Genomic DNA, 22914 nt, shown 5'->3' with positions numbered 1-22914 from the left:
GCCCCTCCCTCCCGTGTTTTGAAAATGATCATGGACGCGCATTTTCATGAACATGCCACCCACCCCTTGTCTGTGATTGGTTGGAACACTGTTTATTTTGCTTTTGAGGTGTTGGTAGTACCATTTGTTTTTGTGTGCGATCTCGGAGCCTAGGCTGCCTAGAGAGACGCAGTTTTTTGACGGCCTGCTTATGGGGCGGGCAGCTAGCGGATCGTGAGGTAAAAACAGATGAATGTGATCATTTATGTTTCGTCCCCGGAATTGCTGATACAACCTTTAATAAAAAAAATTTCACTGAGCGGAAAAAAATTAAGCCCGAGGTCTGACCCGACCCGAGTCACTTGCTTATATTTTAGACCCGAACCTGGCCCGAACCCACGGGTCCCGTCGGGTTTGTCGGACCGACCCGACCCGTTGAGAACTCTGCTTTCCAATCTGTCCTTTAAATATAGGACAACAGCAAGTATGCAGTTAGCTTAGATTAGCACAAAGACTGATACAAGTCGAAGCTTCAGGGCTTCTGGGCATATTTTGAGTTATACGAAAACTTCCTTGTAAATCAGTACAGACTAATTTAGAGTGGTTCATTGTAGGTTTCTTTGAGTAATTAGTCTGATTTAGAAATACAATCTGCAAGCCTGAATGTGTGATGGGTGGAAAAAAAGCAGGTCAGGTGTATACGTGATGAAGGTCGGACAGACTGAAACTGTGTCACTTAAATTCATATTTCAGCAGTGATTGGACAGTGTGCAGGACTTTTTCTCATTTTTATAATTATACAATCCATCACACAGTTAATACAGTCCTGTCGCCGCAGCAGATACCAGATTTTCTTTTTTTGTCGGAGCATTTGATTGATTGATTGCTGTTTGGATATAAACAGAATTTTAAACAATTATAACACAAAGTTTAGCTGAAATACATTGCCAACATTTGCTTTAATTTCGATGTTTAAGATTTTCAAGTCATTCCACCATTTCTTCTGAGCCTCTCCGTTCTCTCTGTTTTCCCCCCCTGCTGTCTATTCTGTCTCTCAGTGAGGATGTGTGTAAACGGGGTTTCACCGTCATCATTGACATGCGTGGCTCTAAGTGGGAGCTGATCAAGCCTCTGCTGAAGACACTGCAGGAATTTTTCCCGGTTGAGATCTGCGTGGCGCTCATCATCAAACCGGACAACTTCTGGCAAAAGCAGAAGACGAACTTTGGCAGTGCGAAGTTCTCCTTTGAGGTCAGCGGGCTTCATGTCTCCTCCAACATCACTTCAGATTCCATGTTTGTGGACAGAAATAATGTTGACTTGAGAGGTTCTTCTGAAAGGATTGGGTGCTAAAGCAGGAAGTAATTCACTAATATTAATAATAATGAATGATTAGAAGAAGTTTTAACATAGTTTAAAAAAGGTACTCAAACATGTCAACAACTATCATATTTTAAATGCAACTGAACTCAATTAACCCTAATGTCAGCTACAGTCGTTGGGAATGCTCCTGGCGGACCCAATGTGATGAAGCGCCAGTGATTTAATAGGAGTCATATTTTGGCATGTCATATACCATTAGTTGTTGTTTTTTAAGTATCAACAGTAAATTTTGTGATTTTCAGCTTAGTTAACCCTGAAGGTCTTGATGTTGCAACCTAGCAATCATTAACATAAGTTGTATGCCATAGCCAACAGAATCAAGTATCCTAGTTTAGTTATTAAAACATTTAAGAGTCCCAAGCCTTTCTATTTTCTAGATTGTATACAGATGGTATGTATATGTATTTATTATCAGACATTTATGGTGTCAAACCTGGATGATCCATCACTGCTAAAAACAAACAATTTTGATATTTCTCCTCTGTTTATGGCTACCAGACCAGCATGGTGTCAGTTGAAGGTTTGGCCAAATTGGTGGACCCCTCCCAGCTGACAGAAGACTTTGAAGGTTCTCTGGACTACAACCACGAGGAATGGATGGAGCTGAGGGTCTCCCTGGAGGAGTTCATGTCCAGCGCTATTCACCTGCTGTCCAGGCTGGAAGACCTGCAGGTGGGGATGGACAGATAACTGGGGAGATGAAGGGTGGACGGATGGAAGGATGGAATGCATGAAGGAAGGAAAGAAGGTTTGAAAGGATGAAAAGAACCGCTGGCGCCAATATGAAAACATTGTACTATGTGTTGCAGGAGCTTCAGTCCAAGAAGGAGTTTCCTGCAGATGTGGAGGGATCTCGTCGGTTGATAGATGAGCACACACAGCTGAAGAAAAAGGTCAGCCCACTGCCGTCAGGACAGTCTGATACACACTATAGACCAGGCCTATTTGCCAATCAGTACTGTTTACAAACCTGAAGGAAAAAGAAAATTCCCGCAAATAACGTACATTTTGCCACAATAAAACCTTAATTTTCCCATCCAAATCATAACTGCTAACATTGTGGCATGAAAAGAAGCTTTTCTTTAATGTTTCCATCTATATCTATATGAGCTGCCATAGATATAGAACATTAATTTAAGAGAGGAGACGGAGCAGCACAGAGCAGTGATAAGTGATTTAGACCATCAGGGTGAAAGTGAGAAATATGTTATATTATAATGAATAACCATGCTAATTGGAGCAATATCAGTCAGCATCTCTCCCTCTCCTCTTACACCGTGCATACAGATAGGTAGGTAGGTAGGTAGGTAGGTAGGTAGATAGATAGATAGATAGATAGATAGATAGATAGATAGATAGATAGATAGATAGATAGATAGATAGATAGATAGATAGATAGATAGATAGATAGATACGTCTAAAGAAATGATCTGCTTTTCCATTAGCTTAGCTGAATCACATTAAGGCACCCATGTTTTATGCTCTCCTGTAGGTGCTGAAGGCTCCAGTGGAGGAGTTGGACCGGGAAGGCCAGAGGTTGCTGCAGTGTATCCGATCAAGTGATGGTTTTTCAGGGAGGAACTGCATCTCTGGCTCTGCTGACTTCCAGAGCTTGGTGCCTAAGGTAAAGTCACTCCATCTGATGAGACTCCACATCAATACAATCTCTTGAAAAATAATATTTTATTCACAATGCAGTTGGGGAGAAAATGCCTCCAAACAAGCCATTGCTTCAATATTGATATTATATTGAATATTGATAGCTAAGTAAAATTATTTATAATTGCATTCTGTTCTAAACTTTGTTTACTGCAGATGCTTTCAGGCCTATTGTTAGATATACCAACGGTAAACAAACACTGAAATATTCTCTCACTAGGAAGAACATACTAGTAAATACCAAACTCTGAATAGAGTCATTTTTACCAAATATGAGGAGGAATCTTAATGTGTTCACAAGGTGAGGCTCTTCAGAAAATTCTGCATATTCCATCTTACAACCAGTGAACACTAAAAGCACACTGTACCATAATCCATGACTAGTGACATTCTTTGGTCACATGGTCAGGGACACAGCTGGTTGGCTCCCTCATTAGAAATAATGAGCAGTACTTGCTGCATGCCAGCTCATTAGCCAAAGGACTCCACAGGAATAGTATTGAAGAGAACACAGTGAGTTCCATTGCAAAGGCTATTTAACATGAATATTTAATAATAGATGGTCTACAGGTGAATTTTGAGGTATCTGGGGGAAAAAAGTCTGTACGACCATGTGGGGATATGAAAGAATATCCAGGAAATCTAAAAACTAATTGAGAACCTTAAAAACAGCACAGATCTGTCATTTTTTCTTAAAAAATATAAAAACTGCTCAAGGGTATTTCCTCAAGTCTCTTTAGAAGATGGACGTCTGCAGCATTTTTCGCTTAGTCACAAAAACCTGGAAAATATGCTCCAAGTTGAAAAATACCGAGGTAAAACGCACCCTTTAAAGTAGTCGAGAACCGGTCAGTTTACTTGGAAACAAGAGGTTACTTGAGGTATTCTTACTTGGAATTAGGTGTTTTTTTCATGATTATGTGGAATACAAGTTTTTGACAATGTACTTAACAGATAAAGGAGTATAAGCTAGGATAAGGGCACCAGTCCTGTGGGGGATTCTTCCCTGGCCGTACCTAAGAAAATAGAGTCCAAGCTGAAAAATACCAAACGTACCATTTGATGTACATTCAGATTAGCGAAACAACATTTCGACGTACTTTGAATGCATGTGAACTGATGCAAAAATGCATCTGCACAAGTCAAAATTGTTACAAATTGAACATGAAAATCAAATGAAATATAACACGTCAGGATTCCCAGCAGACAGTGGAAAACAAAGATAGGAGGATAAAAAACACAGAAGCTGTTGTGTTGTAACTAACTCTACCGTGAACCGTGAACAGCAGCATGTTTGTCTCAATGAAAGCAGTTGAACTCTGCTCCAAATGGATCGGTCGCCATGAGAAACACCATTTAACAATTCTTAATTCTTGCTTTTTGGCAGGTGGCCAGTCTGCTGGATAAACTCCACTCCACAAGGCAGCATCTCCATCAGATGTGGCACGTCAGGAAGCTGAAGCTGGACCAGTGCTTCCAGCTCCGCCTGTTCGAGCAGGACGCTGAGAAAGTGAGTCGTGCCTAAACCAGACGTCACTAAATGACTGAGAGAGAATGCAACAACTTCACAGTTTCATGCAGTGTGTTTCACTCTCAGTCCTTTTCACATCTGTCACCGTTAATGTCTCCAGATCAGAATGAACGAGCCTGTTAGTAAATCAGCCCTGCTTCATTTACACCAGTTTAGCGATTACTGCGGTTGTGACTGAAAGCTTGGTTTCCATTCATTATTATTATCACACCAGCCCTGATGGCTTTCTTTGGGGAGACTGCTGTTCATGCCCCGTGTGAAACTAAGCGTTGACTTTTTGTCACGTCAGTCGCTAGCCGGTAATGTAAGCATAATGTACGTTTTTTTGCCGTCACGGTTCGCTAATTGGGAAAACAAAGAAAATCCAGGCAATACTCAACCACACTCAACCACAGGCGTATTGAAATATGCCAAAAAATAAATAAATAACAAAAATAAATTACAGAAATGTCTGGAATGTAAATGTAACCCAATTTTCCCCTGGGGATCAAATAATGTATTTCTGATTCTGTAATGCTCATAAGACTCTGAACAGTTGATTATTCCTAAATTGGCTGTAATTTATCCATTGCTGAGGCAAAATGTACGACAAAAAACACCAGTTATTATGGCAAAGGGGCTGAATGAGGACCAAGGTCCTGTACATGGATCCAGGATGCCCTGAACCTTAAGTTTCGTTGATGGGAGCCTCTACTCTCAAACACACACAAACACAGACGGGCGTCAGCTGACTCTGTGTCGTTCTGCACAGAAATCCCTGTGCAGGAACAGTAAATATTTACTGTAACGCAAACAGAGAGGAAGAAAAGAGAAAACAGTTTTTGTCCTCGCCGGCGTGGTCGTGCTGAGGACCTGCGGGGGGCTGTGGAGGAGTTTACACTGTGGGAAACACTCAGCGCTCTCGCTGGAGCCAGGAAAAATGGTCGGATCTGACGGGGTGTTCGTTGTGTGTGAAATCACTGCCCAGCAGTAATGACTGTGGTGAATCATGTGGTAACCATGGTAATGACACGGCACCACATCCGACCTTCCATCCGTCTCCAAAGATTGATTTGAGATGAAGAAGCGAGCGTGAAGGTTGTGCTGGCCAGTAGCGGCTTTACAGTGATACAAATGAAGCGTTTCCAAGTGGTATTATTGTCGGTGGCACTATCACTAAGACAACCAGATGGCATTTTCTCGTCAGAGCTCACCACTAGCAACAAATGTATTCAGAGCATTAGGAAAAAAAGTTATAAATATAAATATCCAATGCTGCTCAGAGGAATCACAGTCTACAGCTCTTCTGCCAACATGGGCAAATGATGAGTGATGATGTCACCAGTATGCAAATGAGCATACAGCTTTTTTTGGCGACTTTTAGCTACTTTCATTGGAAAACATTGCATTCTGTCTTCCACCGTACGCCATTTTCTCTAGTGGCGAAATAACTTCAAATAGTTAACTTGATACTCTTTGATAACTAGGGACAGCTAGCGTTAGCTACCGTTAGCTACCGTTAGCTACCGTTAGCTACCAGGTAAAACAAAACTGCTTCAGACAGAACTGCACAGTGGAAACGAGGGAAGATCACTGGGAACCAATTGAAACGCAGACGGTGTTATTCTTCTCCAGCCATTACAATCAACAGTTACTTCATAATGATACGTTATAGCAAACAAATTGTCCGTTGCCACTTTAAATGGATATTCCTTTGTTTGTTTACAGCCCGGGTCGTGTTTATGTCACAGCTTCTCTCAGTTATGGCTACGTTTTACTCACCAGCTCTATTGTAGACACACGATTAGTCAGAGCAGCCGCTTGAACGATGCTAGACATGATGTTATGAACTTGAATACAATCCACTTAAAATACATCATGGAAAGGGTTCTATCAAAAAACAAAATGTAGTTTTATCTTAATGTTAAGGAGATGGGTCAGCTCTTTTAAAAATATTATTTTCTTATTTACATGCTGAGAAAATTCCAAAGTGTTTTATTTTTGCGTTAAAAGTTAATTCTCAGCAGTTTTCACAAATAAATCTAAACTCAAAGTCCACTTACTGGTTTTCCAGAGCTTTCAACCACCAAAATCTTTTGAGCACCAGTGTTTGATTTTAAGAAATCCATTAAAATGCATCAAATGATCTCTCACATGTACTTCTATAATAATGCAACCAGTACAAAACTACACACAAATAATAATATGAATAATGTACTTCATAGTTTGCAATGTTCTAATTGTTGCTTTGTGATGTGTGCAGATGTTTGACTGGATCAGCCACAACAAGGAAGTGTTCCTGCAGAGTCACACGGAGATCGGCCGAGGGTACCAACATGCCGTGGAGCTGCAGACTCAACACAACCACTTTGCCATGAACTCCATGGTAGCTACTGTAATGTCATCTAAGCCCTAATTCTCACATTACATCACTGTCCATCACTCACAGCAGATAAGAGGAGGTTACCAGCATAGGCAACACATGTTTATTTGCCCTCAGAATGTAGTCGCATAGTTGGATTGTGCTGTCTTAGATGACCTTAACTTAGTACAGCTGCTCCACAAGTCAATGAAAACAAATCAATACAATTGAGCAAGAACGACACTGCAGGCAGAGAGTTTTAAAAATTAAAATCTCCTGATGTAGAAAATAAAATAACAGAGTAGAAGAGAATAGAGAGCTGTTCATTGATGTGCATGCTGCAAATATGAGTACTGATTTATAAAATATTAACTATTTCTTCTTATTGTTATTGTTATTATTGTTCTTGTTATTGACTGTGTTTTATTCTCAATCGTATTTCCCTGATTTTATGCTCATTATATGTCCATTTTCCCTCATTGTAAAGTAGTCGGTGCTTAGATGAGGACTCTTAATATGGCACTAAAAACATACTGGAATCACTTCATCATCAGGATTTCTTTTTATTGCAACACAGACAGACATCTGTTTTTGTAAACATAATGTTTTAGTGAAAAACATATAATCAAAAACTCTTAAAAAAGATCATTATAAATCAAATACATTTTATAATATCATAAGGCCCCCCTGCGTGAATAAAGGTAAGATAAATACATAAAAATACAAACATTCTGTTACAGCTTTTTCAAGTGTGACAATATTAACGATTATCCCAATAAAGGGAATTCACTCAATTCATTGTGAACGTTTCTTTAATATACAAATCAAGTTTATTAAATATTATTATTGTTATGTATTATTATAACAGGAGAGAAACTCTAGCGATGCCATGAATAGAAAAATACACATATTTTAAAATAGATTTTAGTAAATTCTCAGCTAGATTCAGTTTAGTAACAACAATAAGACATCGTTTATCTATTTAAATATTTATAATTTCCCCCCTTCTTCTTTCCAGAATGCCTATGTAAATATCAACAGAATCATGTCAGTGGCGAGCCGTCTGGCGGAGGCCGGTCACTACGCCTCCACGCAGATCAAACAGATCTCAAGTCAGCTGGATCTGGACTGGAAAAGTTTCGCTGCTGCACTCGACGAGCGTTCCACCATCCTCGCCATGTCGTCTGTCTTTCACCAGAAGGCTGAACAGGTGAGACCATGAAGAAAGAGAAACGTACTGAGACCTCTTTAGCAGACTTTTTCTTCTGAGCTGGCAGGGGTGAGGAAAAAAAATCTAGTCATTAGAGGACAAGCTGCTCTGCTGTGAGACTGCTTGTGCTTGCTGATTTGGTAACTATCTCATCGAGGAATCTCTCTGCAGCAGACACATGACCAGAATGTAAAATGTAAGTGGGACATTTTTACGCGCCTGATTATATTTAATAGATCAAACTGCTCCGCCACTGATTCTTGGAAGGTTGACATGGCAACAGATGGGGCTTGTTTGATTCCTGCTGGGCCCTTGACATTAGCTACAAGTGTACATTTGTGAGAGCCGGAGATGAAGGGCTCAGAGAGAGAGAAAGAGAGAGAGAGAGTGGTGGGAACAGAGGAGGGATTGGCTGAGACAAGAGAAAGCCTAATGAAAAACAGAGAAACAAAAACATGTTAAGATGAAAAACGCAACACTAGATTGGGAGAGACACGAGCAAAAGAAACTCGACAAGACTACAGAGAGAATAAACGTTAATAGTATGAAAAAGAGAGGGAAATTCAGTCCATTTTTGCAACCACATTAGCCCTATTAGCAACAACGCTGACGTCCTCCAGAGTTTGCAGTGTTCATATGTGACGTTTTAGATGAAAAGCCGGGTGTCATTAGATATGTTATCCCTCCACGCTGGGGAGACCGAAGACGTATTTTTATGAGTTGTCCTTCCTTCCATCTGATTAGAATTTGGTGCTTTAAAGTCGAAGGTCAAAGGTCACTGTGACCTCACAAAACAAGTTTTTGGGCATGACTCAGTTCAAAGGCTTACAATTATGACACAATGATGAACATATCATGGACAGACATTGATGTAAACTTTAACTTTCATCGGTCCTCGGCATAAAATGTATCGAATAAAGATAGATGTAATAATGACCAAAATCCAGGTTTCATAGATCCATGTTTGTTGGTGTTTAGCCTTTTAAAAGCAACATTTTCACTAAACTCACACTGTTTGCGTTCCTGCTCGCTGCACTCAAAGCAGGCTTGCGTCTGTATTAATGACGATCCAGCAGCAATATAACTGTACCATACATTTTATTTAACCACAGTAACACAATCATTTTTTGCCATATGTATAGGGTGATGACATCATCAAATATGGCGACAGACATTCAAAGCTTCATTCCAGACCAAACTTCAAACAATAGGAGCTTTGAATACAAATATATATTTTTTAAGTCCTATGATATTTAATGATAACTCTGCACATCTATCTACATTAGTTTGGTATCAACGAATATAGGAACATTGTAAAAAATGAACTACCTTCTATTACATCCCATTTTTGACAGAGGGACATGCACACATTGCTCACAGAAGGGAACGACGTCCCAGTTACTCCGTTACCAATACACATTAGAGTAATTAGAATGCATTGCATACAAACGGAGCACACAAAGGAGAACAATGTCCCAGTAACTCAGAGTTTCCATTACACATTAGACTAATTAGAATTCATCACATAAGGATGATGAATATCTGCAGCGATTGTCATGGTAATCTGGCCTGCAGTTGCTCAGATATCTTGTTGGATGGGAACCTGGATGGATTATGGAATGGGCCAACGCGGGGCACAGGTCCAGGGGTCACATAAAACAATGACAAATAGACACAAAATACTACAAATAGAAGCAAAAAGCTGTAAAGATACACAAAGAGGCACATAACAAATATGAAAAGGGGAAAAACAACCACAAAGAGGCACAAAGCAAATAAAAAGAGTCTCAAAAGACTACAAAGAGACTACAAAGAGACCGAAACAACCACAAAGAGACATTAAACTACAACGAGGAGAGGTGAAACAACAATCACGTGTGTGTGTCTTGAGAGGTGCTGGGGCCATTGCATATCTCTGCCAAGGAGCCCATTGTCTCATAATCCACCAATACATGGACAGACGGAAACATGGCTGACCAACCGTCACGACTATCCTGTACTAGTACTGATACTTTATCAGTATACTTTATGCATGTATTCATAGGCTAAGTAGATCCCCATATGAATGCACACTTTGCATGACTTTCTATGTGTATCTGTGTTGCTCCCTCAGTTCCTGTCGGAGGTGGACGCCTGGTGTAAAGTCTGCAGTGAGGGAGGGTTACCGTCCGAGATGCAGGAGCTGGAAATCGCCATCCACCGCCACCAGAGTCTGTACGAACAGGTCACCCAGGCTTACACTGAGGTAGGCCAAAAGCAAAAGCGTGCGTGCACGCGCAGACACACACACACACACACACAATCTACCTACCTACCTACCAACTTCCTACCTACCTACCTACCTACCTACCTACCTACCTACCTACCTACCTACCTATGTTCCTTCCTTCCTACCTACCTAACTTCTTACCTTCCAATCTACCTACCTACCTACCTACCTACCTACCTACCTACCTACCTACCTACCTACCTACCTACCTACCTACCTACCTACCTACCTACCTACCTTCGTTCCTTCCTACCTTTGTTCCTACCTACCTACCTATGTTCCTTCCTACCTACCTACCTACCTACCTACCTACCTACCTACCTACCTACCTACCTAACTTCTTACCTTCCAATCTACCTACCTACCTACCTTCGTTCCTTCCTACCTTCGTTCCTACCTATCTACCTACCTACCTACCTACCTACCTACCTACCTACCTACCTACCTACCCACCTACCTACCTACCTACCTACCTCCCTACCACCCTTCGTTCCTTCCTTCCTACCTACCGACCTTCGTTCCTTCCTACCTACCTACCTACCTACCTACCCACCTACCTACCTACCTACCTACCTACCTACCTCCCTACCACCCTTCGTTCCTTCCTTCCTACCTACCGACCTTCGTTCCTTCCTACCTACCTACCTACCTACCTACCTACCTACCTACCTACCTACCTACCTACCTACCCACCTACCTACCTACCTACCTACCAACCTTCGTTCCTACCGACCGACCGACCTACCTACCTACCTACCGACCTTCGTTCCTTCCTTCCTACCTACAGACCGACCTACCTACCGACCTACCTACCTACCTACATACCTACCTACTGACCTACCGACCTACCTACCTACCTACCTACCTACCTACCTACCTACCTTCGTTCCTTCTAGGGCCGAGCAATTTCATCGATTCTGCAATATAAATCGATATTTTGTTTCCCATTAAAGTATAGATTTTTAAGCCGCTAGTATCGATACATAAATCCCTTTCATATCCCCCGTGTTTACCCCCCCGTTCGCTCTGCAGGAAGAGCGATTTGGTCCGCCAGCCGCTAGTGTCACTGTAGAGCAAGTTACCCGTCTAGATACTCTCTTTGCACAGACGCCGACGTCTACCTCTACCTGTTTGCGGAGTCAGAGCGAGGAGATTCAAGAAAATGGCGGCGTATATAAATCTAGCACCTTCGTGCTTAAAAGCAGACGTGTGGGAGCACTTTGGGTTTAAAAGGAAGAAGGAAAGTGACGACTTAGACAAAAGCATCGCGGTTTGCAAGCTGTCTCACACAAACGTGAAATACTCCGGAAACACCACCAACCTACGAGCCCACTTAAAACGTCACCATCCGGACAAGGTAATGTTAACGGAGGACCCCAAGAAGCTGCGGCGTGACCCAAAACAAACCATGCTGGACATGGATGGCGGTTGTTCACACAAATTTCCCTCTGCTTCACCAAGGTCGCAGAAAATTACCGAGTCCATTGCCTACTTTATTTGTCAGGATTTGAGACCGTATTCGGTGGTGGAAAACGCCGGCTTTAGGCGCATGGTGAACGCGATGGAGCCCCGCTACCCTCTTCCAACCCGCGAACACCTCACCAAGGTTTGCATCCCCAGGTTGTACGCTCAGACCAGGGCACACGCTACCTCACATACTTATAGGCCTACAGGCCTTAAACTACTCGGCTAAGAGACGGGTACATTTTAAGTTAAATGTTTAAATGTTTTTCCTAGTGACTTGAATTATTGGATGTTTTGGAGAAGCCATGGTACTATGTTTACTTACCTGGTGGCTAGACTGGTTACCTCATATGTTCAGTTTCAAGCTAAAAAAGCTGTCAAAGAATCTGTTCAGAACAGGCCACTTGCTGCACTTTTTAACTCTCCATTGTTAATTGTAATACTGCACTTTTCAAAGGCTTGTAAGATACAGTTTGCACTGTTTCAATAAATGGAACTAATTTTCTCAGCACATCTTTGATTAATTTTGTCCAGCATTTGCAAGCTGTAGACTCTCTGTCCAGTCAGACACATATTGTGTAATTGATGTTTTTAGTTTTCAGTTCAATTAATTCAATCCAAGTAAATGGAACACTCACAAGATGTCACCAAAATCACACTGTACCTTTTAAATCTTTCAGAAAATGATGTAAGTGTATCGAATTATATCGAATCGTATCGAATAGGGGTGTAACGGTACACAAAAATCTCGGTTCGGTACGTACCTCGGTTTTGAGGTCACGGTTCGGTTCATTTTCGGTACAGTAAGAAAACAAAATGCAAAATATAAATGTGCTAGTTGTTTATTACTTTTGTGCTTTTAACAGTAGGAACATGCACTGGAGCTAGAATGCTGCTCAAAAATATAAATACAAGTATTTAAAATATTTATTTAAAAAATAAAAATAACAGACTGTTTCTTTAAAAAATATATTTTCTCCATCTGATGTGCAAAATTGAACAGTTGCAACACTAAACAGTTTCAAGTTGTTGCTCAGATTAAATAACATGAATAAGGCTCAGACTAAAAATAAATAAAAATAACAGACTGTTTCTTTAAAAACAAATATTTTCTCCATCTGATGGTGCAAAATTGAACAGGGCAGGGAGAGGCTGTTTAAATGAGGTGGGGAGCTATGTTTGCACTAACGTTACGCTCGTCTTTCTCCTCGTTGTAGCGATGTTCACGTGGGGGTGGTGCCGTTTCAAATGCGTCAACAGGTTTGACGTGTTGCCAGAAATATACCCGACCTCACATGAACAATGTCGGCAAACCGCTTTGGTTTTATCAACCTCTCTTTGTCCCTGTTTGTATCTCACCGGGAAGCCGAAGTGTTCCCAAACGGGAGACCTTAATGTCGCGGGAGGGTCCTCCAACTCTGGCTTGTTGCCAACGCTAGTGGCATTAAGGTACGTGTCCACAGGGGCGATTTTAAACGCGAGTGGACGCGCCGCTTCCCAGTATTGCACGCTTGGCGGGCTGCCACTAGAGGATGATTGACAGGCGCTCTCCTTCAAACATAGATTTTTGCGAGCGTTCGCGAGGCAGCGAGTCGAGCCCGGTGCCTCTGATTAGCATAAAGTAGCTGCATGTGCGGCTGCAGCATCCTCCACACATGCGGTCCTCTACTTAATATGTCCGTATGGAAACTCGTTCGGTACGCCTCCGTTCCGAACCGAGCACCCCGTACCGAAACGGTTCAATACAAATACATGTACCGTTACACCCCTAGTATCGAATCATATCGTTGACTGAATATCGTGATATATATCATATCGTGAGCTGAATATCGTATATCGTATCGTATCGTGAGATTAGTGTATCGCTACAGCCCTAGTTCCTTCCTACCTTTGTTCCTACCTACCTACCTATGTTCCTTCCTTCCTACCTACCTACCTACCTACCTACCTACCTACCTACCTACCTACCTACCTACCTACCTAACTTCTTACCTTCCAATCTACCTACCTACCTTCGTTCCTTCCTACCTTTGTTCCTACCTACCTACCTACCTACCTACCTACCTACCTACCTACCTACCTACCTACCGACCTTCGTTCCTTCCTTCCTACCTACAGACCGACCAACCTACCTACCTACATACCTACCTACCTACCTACCGACCGACCTACCTACATACATACCTACATACCTACCTACCTACCTACCTACCTACCTACCTACCTACCTACCTAACTATCACCCCCTGGTTTCCTGACCGAAGCTATGAAATTTTAGTTTACTGCTCACGGCCACCTCTCTCGTTTATTGGCACCAGTTACTTCCGATGTATCTTCTTTTGGCTTTTGCTTACGCAACATTGCTTTCTCCAATTTTCTGTGGATTTGCTGCTCCCTGTGCATGGTGAAGAAGGGCTGCATGTTGTGCCCATTCTTTTTTATTGTGACAGTGACGATTAAGAAAGATGGTTATATCCACCATTACCATCTATGTGTATAACACTGTCCCGGGAATACTTGAATGGCCTCCTGAACAAAACATACCAGAAAATGAGTTCCTGACTGAGGAGTGTTAATTTTGTTAGCATTTATTTTAGTTGTTAGGGAATGGTAGTGGTAGTGAAAATGGTATGTTTGAATGCGTTAAAAATGGCACTAGTATGGCCCTCGGCGAGGGACGGGTACTCCAGAATACAGTCTAGAGTCTCTTGGGTGCTGTAACTGCTGCTCTGCGGCAGCTCAGTGATGCTGGCTGTGATTGGCTGTGATGACAGGGTGCCGTTGGTCACCACCACTGTTCAGATCGTTTGTCTGAAAACCCTCCATGTTCTACTAAATTTAGTCTGGGAACACTCCCACTCTTCTCTGCTCTCTGCTCCAGTGGAGCCAGCGTTTTATCGTTAGACGGGCTGTTGCGCTGTTAGCTCAATTCATGCTTATCTGTGAAAAGATACTCCCTATATATGTCTATGTATACACACACATACACACACACACAGCTCTGGACAGGGGCTCAAACTGACAGGGTTTACAAGCTATGACAGTTACCAGTGAGAGCGCTGCAAAAAGTGACACGCTTTTAGACTGGCAAGTGGTTTTTATCTTGTCCTCTTGACTTGATGCATTTATCTAACAAGGTGAGAGAATTTCACGGCGTTAACAGGGTTCCTTTTTAGGTTTCCAGCAAAACTATGCTGACACAAAATAAAACTGTGAGCAGAAGCTCTTCTTGTTTGACGTAAATTGGTGAAGATGAGTTACAACATAATTTTCTCTGTTCTGTGACTACAGACATTTAAGATAGCAGATACGATGAAGATGCAGGTGTCTCCGCTAGGTGTGCGCACATGTGCGTGTGTGTGTGTGTGCTGAGGCGACACTTTGCTTGGCTGCCTTAAGTGTGTGTAATCTCTGCGGTTTTTGTTTTATCACTGTTCAAAAGAACCAACTCCCTCATGGTGTTTTAGCTCCCGATGAAGGCGATAGCATGCATTGGCTCATCTTCAGAACAAACCATATAAAAGGTGCTTTTATGCTGGTATTCCCTCTTGCATCTCATTATGTAAATCTTCTTTATGTCAAGTCTGTTCAATCTCTGGAATGGTTCCTTCTCAAATACAAAGCTATTGTGCTGAAACAATTAGTTAATTAGTGAACACAAGGGGAAACATATGAATAGGGTATAACAAAAATGAAACATTTCCAGACTAGATTAATAAACATGAGTGCAAGCCAGGCTCAAAAATATTGTTTCATTTTGTTGATGTATTGTTGTTGATTAGAGCCAATTTTAGATATCAGAAACTACTGTCAACAGCCATAAAAAATCTATTTCTGTCATGTTTTAAGGAATAAAATTACAAATGACAAACATTGTAAAATTACATGGATTGGGCATAGAGTAAATAGGGTTGAGGGACTAGTGTTAACAATGAACTAATATCAGCAGTTGATTACTTACCTGAAGAGGATTGTTTTTTGTCTTAAAATGTGTCTTAAAGTTTATGTTATGATGAAGTGTGTTGAGTGTTATGGAAGCAAAATCTCAAAACTGATCAGTGCAAGAAAAATAATGTAATTGCTTGGGGTGTTTAAACAAACTTTCATCCTGACAGTATCTTGAAAGTTCATTATCGGTTTGTTTTTAATCATATTAAGTGATAATTAAAAAAAACACTGGCAAAAGCAAGTGGCAGAGGGTTGTAGTTTGAATCTTTGGAGCTATGACCAACCGGAACATGCTTAACCTGAAAAAAGTCACTCCAGTTCTTTATAATAAGCAAACAAGTTGACCTCTTTGCATCTGTCTGTGTCCGTCTATCTGTGTAGCCTGTCTAACCTCTCTGGCCTACCTGTCTGTCTTCCCAGGTGAGTCAGGATGGTAAAGCCCTATTGGACGTCCTCCAGAGGCCTCTGAGTCCTGGCAACTCTGAATCGCTAACAGCCACTGCTAATTACTCCAAAGCGGTGAGTGCCACAGTGTTCCTTTGTGGGGTTCTCTTGGGGCTTCTTCTTCTCTGAGCCAATTACAAAGAGAGGCAGTTTTAAAGGGTAACTTTCAGTATTTTTCAACCTGAATGTTTTTGTGTCTAATGGGAGCTACGATGTTTGAAATTGGTTCAGTATTGAGGGCGAACGCTGCCGACTGCAGCTCTGAAACCTGCTGCGAGGGCAAGTGAGTTGAGTCAGTTATGTCCAGTAAATGTGCTACTTGTTTCCACTGACGGAATCAGATTGTTAATATAAGTGTCTGGCAGCATTATGGGAATGACCCTCCAGAGAAATAAAACATTTTTATCATTACCTTTAGCTTGATCCGGTCTGTTTATTGTGTCCGAGTCCCGCTCGAGGAGAAGTCTTGTTCTGGAAGCTGATAATCAGACAGCAGGAGGTTCCTCTCTTAATAGCGTTCCTCCTCTGTGGTGTGTCGGGTCACAGCACCCACAGGAGCACCACCAGTCTCCTCCACACTCATCCATATAGCTGACTCTATACATATACATATAGCAATTTCAAAAATAGTTTTCCCAATTAGTGACTTAGAGATGAAAAACATGGGGAAGTAGGACTGAAATAATACCAAAGTTATCCTTTAAGTCTTTTATATTAAATTGAAATATAATGAATTCAAGTGGTCACTGTGGAGTTTGTGTTATTCCGCAGGTTCACTGCATCCTGGACGTGGTTCACGAGGTTCTCCACCATCAGCGGCGACTGGAGAATATTTGGCAGCATCGAAAGGTCCGACTGCACCAGAGACTGCAGCTGTGTGTGTTCCAGCAAGACGTCCAGCAGGTACATTCACAAACACACATGCAGAAGGAAAAAGGAAGTGTGTTCGCGAGAAAGAAGCAGGAATGTCTTGTGGATTGGCGTGTTTTTGGAAACTGAGAAAAACAACTGTTTTAACTTTTTATAGCAGTTTTGAATTTACTGAAAGGGACTTGTAAGTGTTATACTCAGCCACGAGGTTAGAGAATTATGCCAAACCTTGGTCGTCTGGTATGTAAGCATGTGATCAAGTGAACTTTGCATAGCAGAACCGATGGGAATCACACGCTCATTGATCTCTTCTGTCCTGGAGTCAGTGTGTAATGGCAAAATTCCTGAGATAAAATGCTCAGAGCAGATCTCTGCTCCACTGGTACCACTGCTCATGTTTCCCAGACGAGCAGACAATGCGGTTTTGGAAAGGTGTCAGCCCAGATTCCTGGGGGTTTTAAAGATAATCGGGAGCTCCAAAAAATGTTACATCCCAGCTGTGTTTTATGAAGGGTATTTTTAACCAGCAGAAGGGATCCTCATTGGGGTAGCGGGAGGTCTTATTTATTGCATTGCTTTCTTTAAGGTGATTATGGCTCTGACAGTAATGCAGTTGGAATGAGGTACAACCAAATACCACAGGCATTACGGAAACCTCTGGAATCTCAGTAAAGAGTTCACATGTGTACTCTCTGTAGTTTTATAAACAGATGGACTGTAACAGGGACACAGTGTTGCCGATGCATGAAACCTGAAACTAATGGTGGAGATGCACCAATCATTCATATGGAGAGCACGAGAATCGCCCGCACGTTGGTGGATACGCTTCGGTGAATGGACTGACCACTCAGCCCATCTGAAATCGCATAATCATGACTGGAATTCGATTTTATTTAATAACAAACCAGCAGGCTCGCGTAACTCATGTCAAGTAGTCAATGAGACTCAATTATAAATCAGCTCTGTGTTACCACGTAGCCTCAAATGTTTTCAGAAACATATTTTAGTTACTGTTTTTGGTGAACCCAAGTGCAGACATGGGTGGTTAGCAAAGTGAAGGATTTAATTAACAAAACTTATAAATGTGCAGAGGGAGTCCAGGAAAGGGGGAGCCGATCCAGAGAGAGGTCCAGAGAGTCAGGAGTGGGTCGATGTCAGGTGTTGGGCTGAGCATGGCTGCAGGCAGAGGGAAGTTAGATCAGGCAACGAGACGAAAGGCAAGACAAACTAGACTAAGTGGGCAGCATAGTCTACAATGTGGTGTTGGAAAAGGAGCCCAGTATTTAAAGCGAAGTTGATCAAAGCTGGAATACAGCTGCTGCCCAACACCAGCACACCTGATCCCACCATTGTAATGAGAGAGAGAGAGCATCTGTAGGAGGAGATAGAGGGTGTGATGAGTTCCCATGTTTTAAACAGTTGAGCCAAAAACTTAAGAGCGCCCACAGGCCAGAGCAAACTGGACCGATTTGGCTTCTGCAACATCTTGCTGTTTGTTGGCAGGATTTGATGCATCTCCACTATGAGCCAAGGTAATATCATCCAACTGTAGAGATGCAGCTTCTGTAGTTTAACACCTGCAGCAATAAACGTCTATTAAAATGGCCTGCAGACTCCCACAGTACACCAGCATCCATTACATCCTCAGTATTCTCTGGACTGAAATCCATCCAAGAGAGAAACATTATCCTCACAGATAAATACATACAGAAAGCCATTCACAGCCCAGCACAGATGCAGCCAGAACATCCCTCCAAAGCAAACCATCAAAATCCTCCCACCAACAGTAACCCATGAATACGTTTAACTTCCAGGCCACACCTCAAACATAATGCATATATTTATGTATTATTATATAGTCTTTCTCTAATTTGATTTGCACCCGAACTGCTAATCAGTGATGGTGATCCCTGCAAACACCACGCAAAAAGTTTCTGTGCTTTCAGAAAGTTCTACCTCCCAACCCCTTTTTGGCCTTTTTGGGGGGTAACGTGTACCCGGAAATTAATTTAGATCCTGGTTCATGTGGTTGAAATGCAATAAGTTCCTCAAAAGTTTTCCAAGTCTCTGGGGAGTTTTCCTTGCGGTCAAAAAGGGGCTTATGGAAAAAATGAATGTGAATTTTACTTCTGTAACTCGGGGAGGTCTGGAGGACACACATGCACAGTAACAAGAGCACATTGAGTTGATTGAACACAGGTCCATTGTAACTGAAGTCATCGTGTATAAATGAACGGCCCTGGGGAGAGAGAATCAGGGCATCAGGCCGACTACAAATTCTAACATGGAAACTGAGCACGGACGCCATGCGAACATTTATATGTGACCCACGAGAGAGTGGGAGATAGAAATAGTGAGTGAGGAAGAGATTGTGTCAGTAGGTTATAAATTCTTTGAAAACAGAGCTTCGCCAACGGTGCTCGTCATACATCAGTTCCTATGAGACCCCAGAGAGAGACACACACGGGGGGCGGGAGGCGTTCATAGAAAGTGAGACAAGGAGCAAGTGAGAAAGAAGGCTCATACCAATAGTCTATAAATCACTAAAAACGGGGCTATTCCAGCCAGAGTAGTGATGCTCCGGGATATATGTGACCCCGGAGAGGAAGAGGCTGAGATGCACAAGTTAAGGCTGAAAGGGAACATATTAGGTGTGTCGTTTTGTCTGGCAGTTTGAGCCGCAGGTTCAAACGAAGAAAGCCCAGCTGCAGTCAGCGTGCTCCGGCTTGTGTTTGTTAACTCGTGACCTTTCGCTGACCTCTTTGCGGCTCCAGCTGGACTGACTACATTACACCGACGTCATGGATTTCAACACCGTTGATCCCTCCTCACTGCTCCTTCACGGTGCTTTGAGATGTCAGTGGAGGGAGAAGTGCTCAGATCTTTTACTTCAGCACAAGCATCAGTTACATCATCAGTGTATAAGTACTAGAGCCCGACCGATAAAGGGTTTTGAAGGCCGATACCGATACAAATGTTTGTTGATTTAAAAATCTGATATTCCAATATATCGGCCGATATTATTTTTATTTCAGAATCGCGTAACAAAACATTAACAGATTTCCCAAACATTAGTTAGTTATTTATGAGTCTTCACTAAAATAATATGATAATTCAGTTTAAAAATAAACTTGTTTATTTTATTGTCACAACGGAACAGATGAACATCCAAATATATTAAAGTTCTGATAAATAAAATGTATAAAAATACAAACTTAAGATATAAAACTTAAAGTCCTTTGAACAAAAACACAATAACAACAACAACCAAACACAAAGTTACCAGTATTAAAAGACTTGGTAAGCTTCATAAATATAACTTTGAACAAGACTGGAGACAAATTCTGTTAAGTTCTATAAGGGTGTTTCGTCCGTTTTTATTTTATTTTTAAAATATTAATTTATCGGCCATTATAAATGCCAATACCGATAGTAACCGATAGTTTGGAAAATGCCTAATATCGGCCAATAATATCGGCCCGCCGATATATCGGTCGGGCTCTAATAAGTACTTTATTACAAGTATTTAATTGAAGTGTTTGCATTAGTAAAGTTGAAGTTGTATAACAGTGAAATGAATCAATTAAATATCATATTAGACATACTGGTTAATAGTGAAAATATAGTCCAACCATGTGCCAAAACACTACAAAATAAACGACTGGGTCATCCACAATCACAAAGAAAAACTTAGAATACTATGTGTTGAAGATTATATATATATATATATATATATAATACCACCAATGAAGCAAATTAACAACGCATCAAGACATGCTACCTATCAATGATGACATTTGGTGTGCAGTAGTTTTTAAGGCACATAATATTCAACGTCCTGTTCTACACAGCTGCACTGACCTAAATGTCCCACACAGATCATGAAGGTTTCATCTTTTCCAATTCTTAATTCATGAGGTTTGAGACCATGTTGTACTTGAACAGACGATTCAGCAGGTGACCTTTCATACTGAGTGTTAAGAGGTGTTGTGAAGGCGCTCTAAAGTTCTCTTCTCATCTAGGTGATGGACTGGATAGAGAACCACGGCGAGGCTTTCCTCAGCAAACACACTGGTGTTGGGAAATCCCTCCACAGAGCCCGAGCCCTGCAGAAAAGACACGACGACTTTGAAGATGTAGCTCAGGTGAGTCTGTCTGTCCACATGGGCTTCCATTCCAAGGCTATTAATGAAGAACGACTGATTTAAATGGACAAATGCCTCAGTGATTAATACTTTTCAGTAGAAATCATCAACACCATGTGTTGTGTTTTCAAGTGCTGCATTTTACTTTGTTTACGCCTTCACAGTCAGGTTATCATTAGATGTAAGCTGCCACTAAAGAGCATCTGTGGTACTTCAATGCATTTCTGAATGCATACTTGTGTAAAAGGAGCAGTTTGTCCCCAAATGAGAATGTTGTCATTGTCTAAACTCAGGTACGGAAGTGAGAAAATGAATCTGGTCTAAATTTCTTTTCTCTCTGTTAATGACTTAAGAACAGATGCCAGGGTACTATTTAGTATAATAGTATTTACTATTTAGTATAAACTCATCTGTGAAACAGGTGAATAAATCAGTTTTGGCAGATGGAATCTTTATTTTTCTATGTAACACGAGAGGCGACCCCATGTTGACTGAAAACCTTCATGTGTTCTTTCAGGTGAGTTTTAATTTCTCCACTCTAAACACAATGCGCTTATTCTGTGTGTCAGCGAGTTATGTAAATCATAACTCACCTAGAAGAACACATTCATTATTGAATTCATATTTAGTGCATTTAGAGGAAGTGGTGCACCTCAGCCTCTCGGGGCCAAAGTATTTTGATGTTAGTAGTTTTTTTTTATCATCAAATGTTTATTCGCTTGCAAACATCTGCAAGTAATCTTCCTTGATTAATCCCAAATTTGCAAAACCACGGTGCCCGGTGGCGGCAGGAAGCATGAAGACATGCCTCTACACGTAACCATTTATGGTCACAAGGCTTTCCTGAAGGATCTGTAGAAGATGTTATCCATTCCTGAATTTCATTCCAGTTCTACAGTCTATCATGTAAGAAGCACTGAAACTGGACTTTTGGTCATAAAGATGAAAACAAAACAAAGACACATGTGGAAGCTCTCAGTAGAGATTTATACAATTATTAGTAAGAATGTGGCGTTCTGTGCAAAGTCGGTGTTGCAATAGAAATGGTTTGAACATCTGCTATGGTAAAATAAAAATAGATAAAATAATAATAATAATACCCACATTATTTACTTTGACATCATACAGTGTTAGTAATGACATTTCGTTATAGTATAGTATATTTATATAGTAGAAAAAACCCTTTGCCTCTGCCTCCTTATTTATGTTTGCCAAAAACCAAATCAGTAGCTACAAGCCAGGGTCAGGCACACAGAGGATTTACATCATCCCTGGAACCTTCACCGTTTTGGTTTGAAACTGTATGCACTTGTCCTAACAGTGAATTCTCTAATTGATGCAATTTGCTGGTTTGTTTGAAGTCAACTCACATCTTTATTGTTGTGCTGCTAACGGGGTTGTTGGGGATAGCTTGTCATTGCTTAGGCATTTGAATAATGTTATTATGTAGTGGCTAGATTATTGTTATTATTTTTTATTTTACCAGGGTATAGATTTAGTCCTGGCCAAGACGGAAGCATAAAATGTTTTACTTAAAATCACAAACAAGAGCATAATTCATTTAGGGAGGAAAAGAAAGAAAGAAAACGAGCTGAAGACGTAGAACTTAAAACGGTGAATTGGCCGTGTTCAGAAACGGGACAAGAACATTCAGTGGTCAAATAGTCCTTC

At 41.3% G+C, this 22914-nt stretch overlaps 2 protein-coding genes across 5 annotated transcripts in view; one reads left to right on the top strand and one right to left on the bottom strand.

Annotated features, from left to right (window-relative positions):
* The window catches only part of LOC311021713 (uncharacterized protein), a 441358-nt gene that overhangs the window by 217448 nt on the left and 200996 nt on the right, over nucleotides 1–22914 (bottom strand). The gene's annotated exons all lie outside the window — the stretch shown is intronic.
* The window catches only part of kalrna (kalirin RhoGEF kinase a), a 138394-nt gene that overhangs the window by 42957 nt on the left and 72523 nt on the right, over nucleotides 1–22914 (top strand). For 2 of the 4 annotated variants that reach the window (XM_084023806.1, XM_084023808.1), the window contains exons 4-14: nucleotides 1038–1230; nucleotides 1861–2034; nucleotides 2172–2255; nucleotides 2855–2986; nucleotides 4409–4531; nucleotides 6795–6926; nucleotides 7912–8103; nucleotides 10217–10348; nucleotides 16205–16303; nucleotides 17000–17131; nucleotides 21121–21243. In XM_084023806.1, the coding sequence (XP_083879932.1) occupies nucleotides 1038–1230; nucleotides 1861–2034; nucleotides 2172–2255; nucleotides 2855–2986; nucleotides 4409–4531; nucleotides 6795–6926; nucleotides 7912–8103; nucleotides 10217–10348; nucleotides 16205–16303; nucleotides 17000–17131; nucleotides 21121–21243 (1516 nt within the window). The remainder of the gene's footprint in view (nucleotides 1–1037; nucleotides 1231–1860; nucleotides 2035–2171; nucleotides 2256–2854; nucleotides 2987–4408; nucleotides 4532–6794; nucleotides 6927–7911; nucleotides 8104–10216; nucleotides 10349–16204; nucleotides 16304–16999; nucleotides 17132–21120; nucleotides 21244–22914) is intronic. The other 2 variants (XM_084023807.1, XM_084023809.1) reach the window with 1 other exon arrangement.

The sequence above is a fragment of the Eutrigla gurnardus genome, assembly GCF_963514095.1.
Source record: "Eutrigla gurnardus genome assembly, chromosome: 12".
Lineage (NCBI taxonomy): Eukaryota > Metazoa > Chordata > Actinopteri > Perciformes > Triglidae > Eutrigla > Eutrigla gurnardus.
Note: the sequence above shows the minus strand (reverse complement) of the source record. Positions and strands in the feature narration are given on the sequence as shown.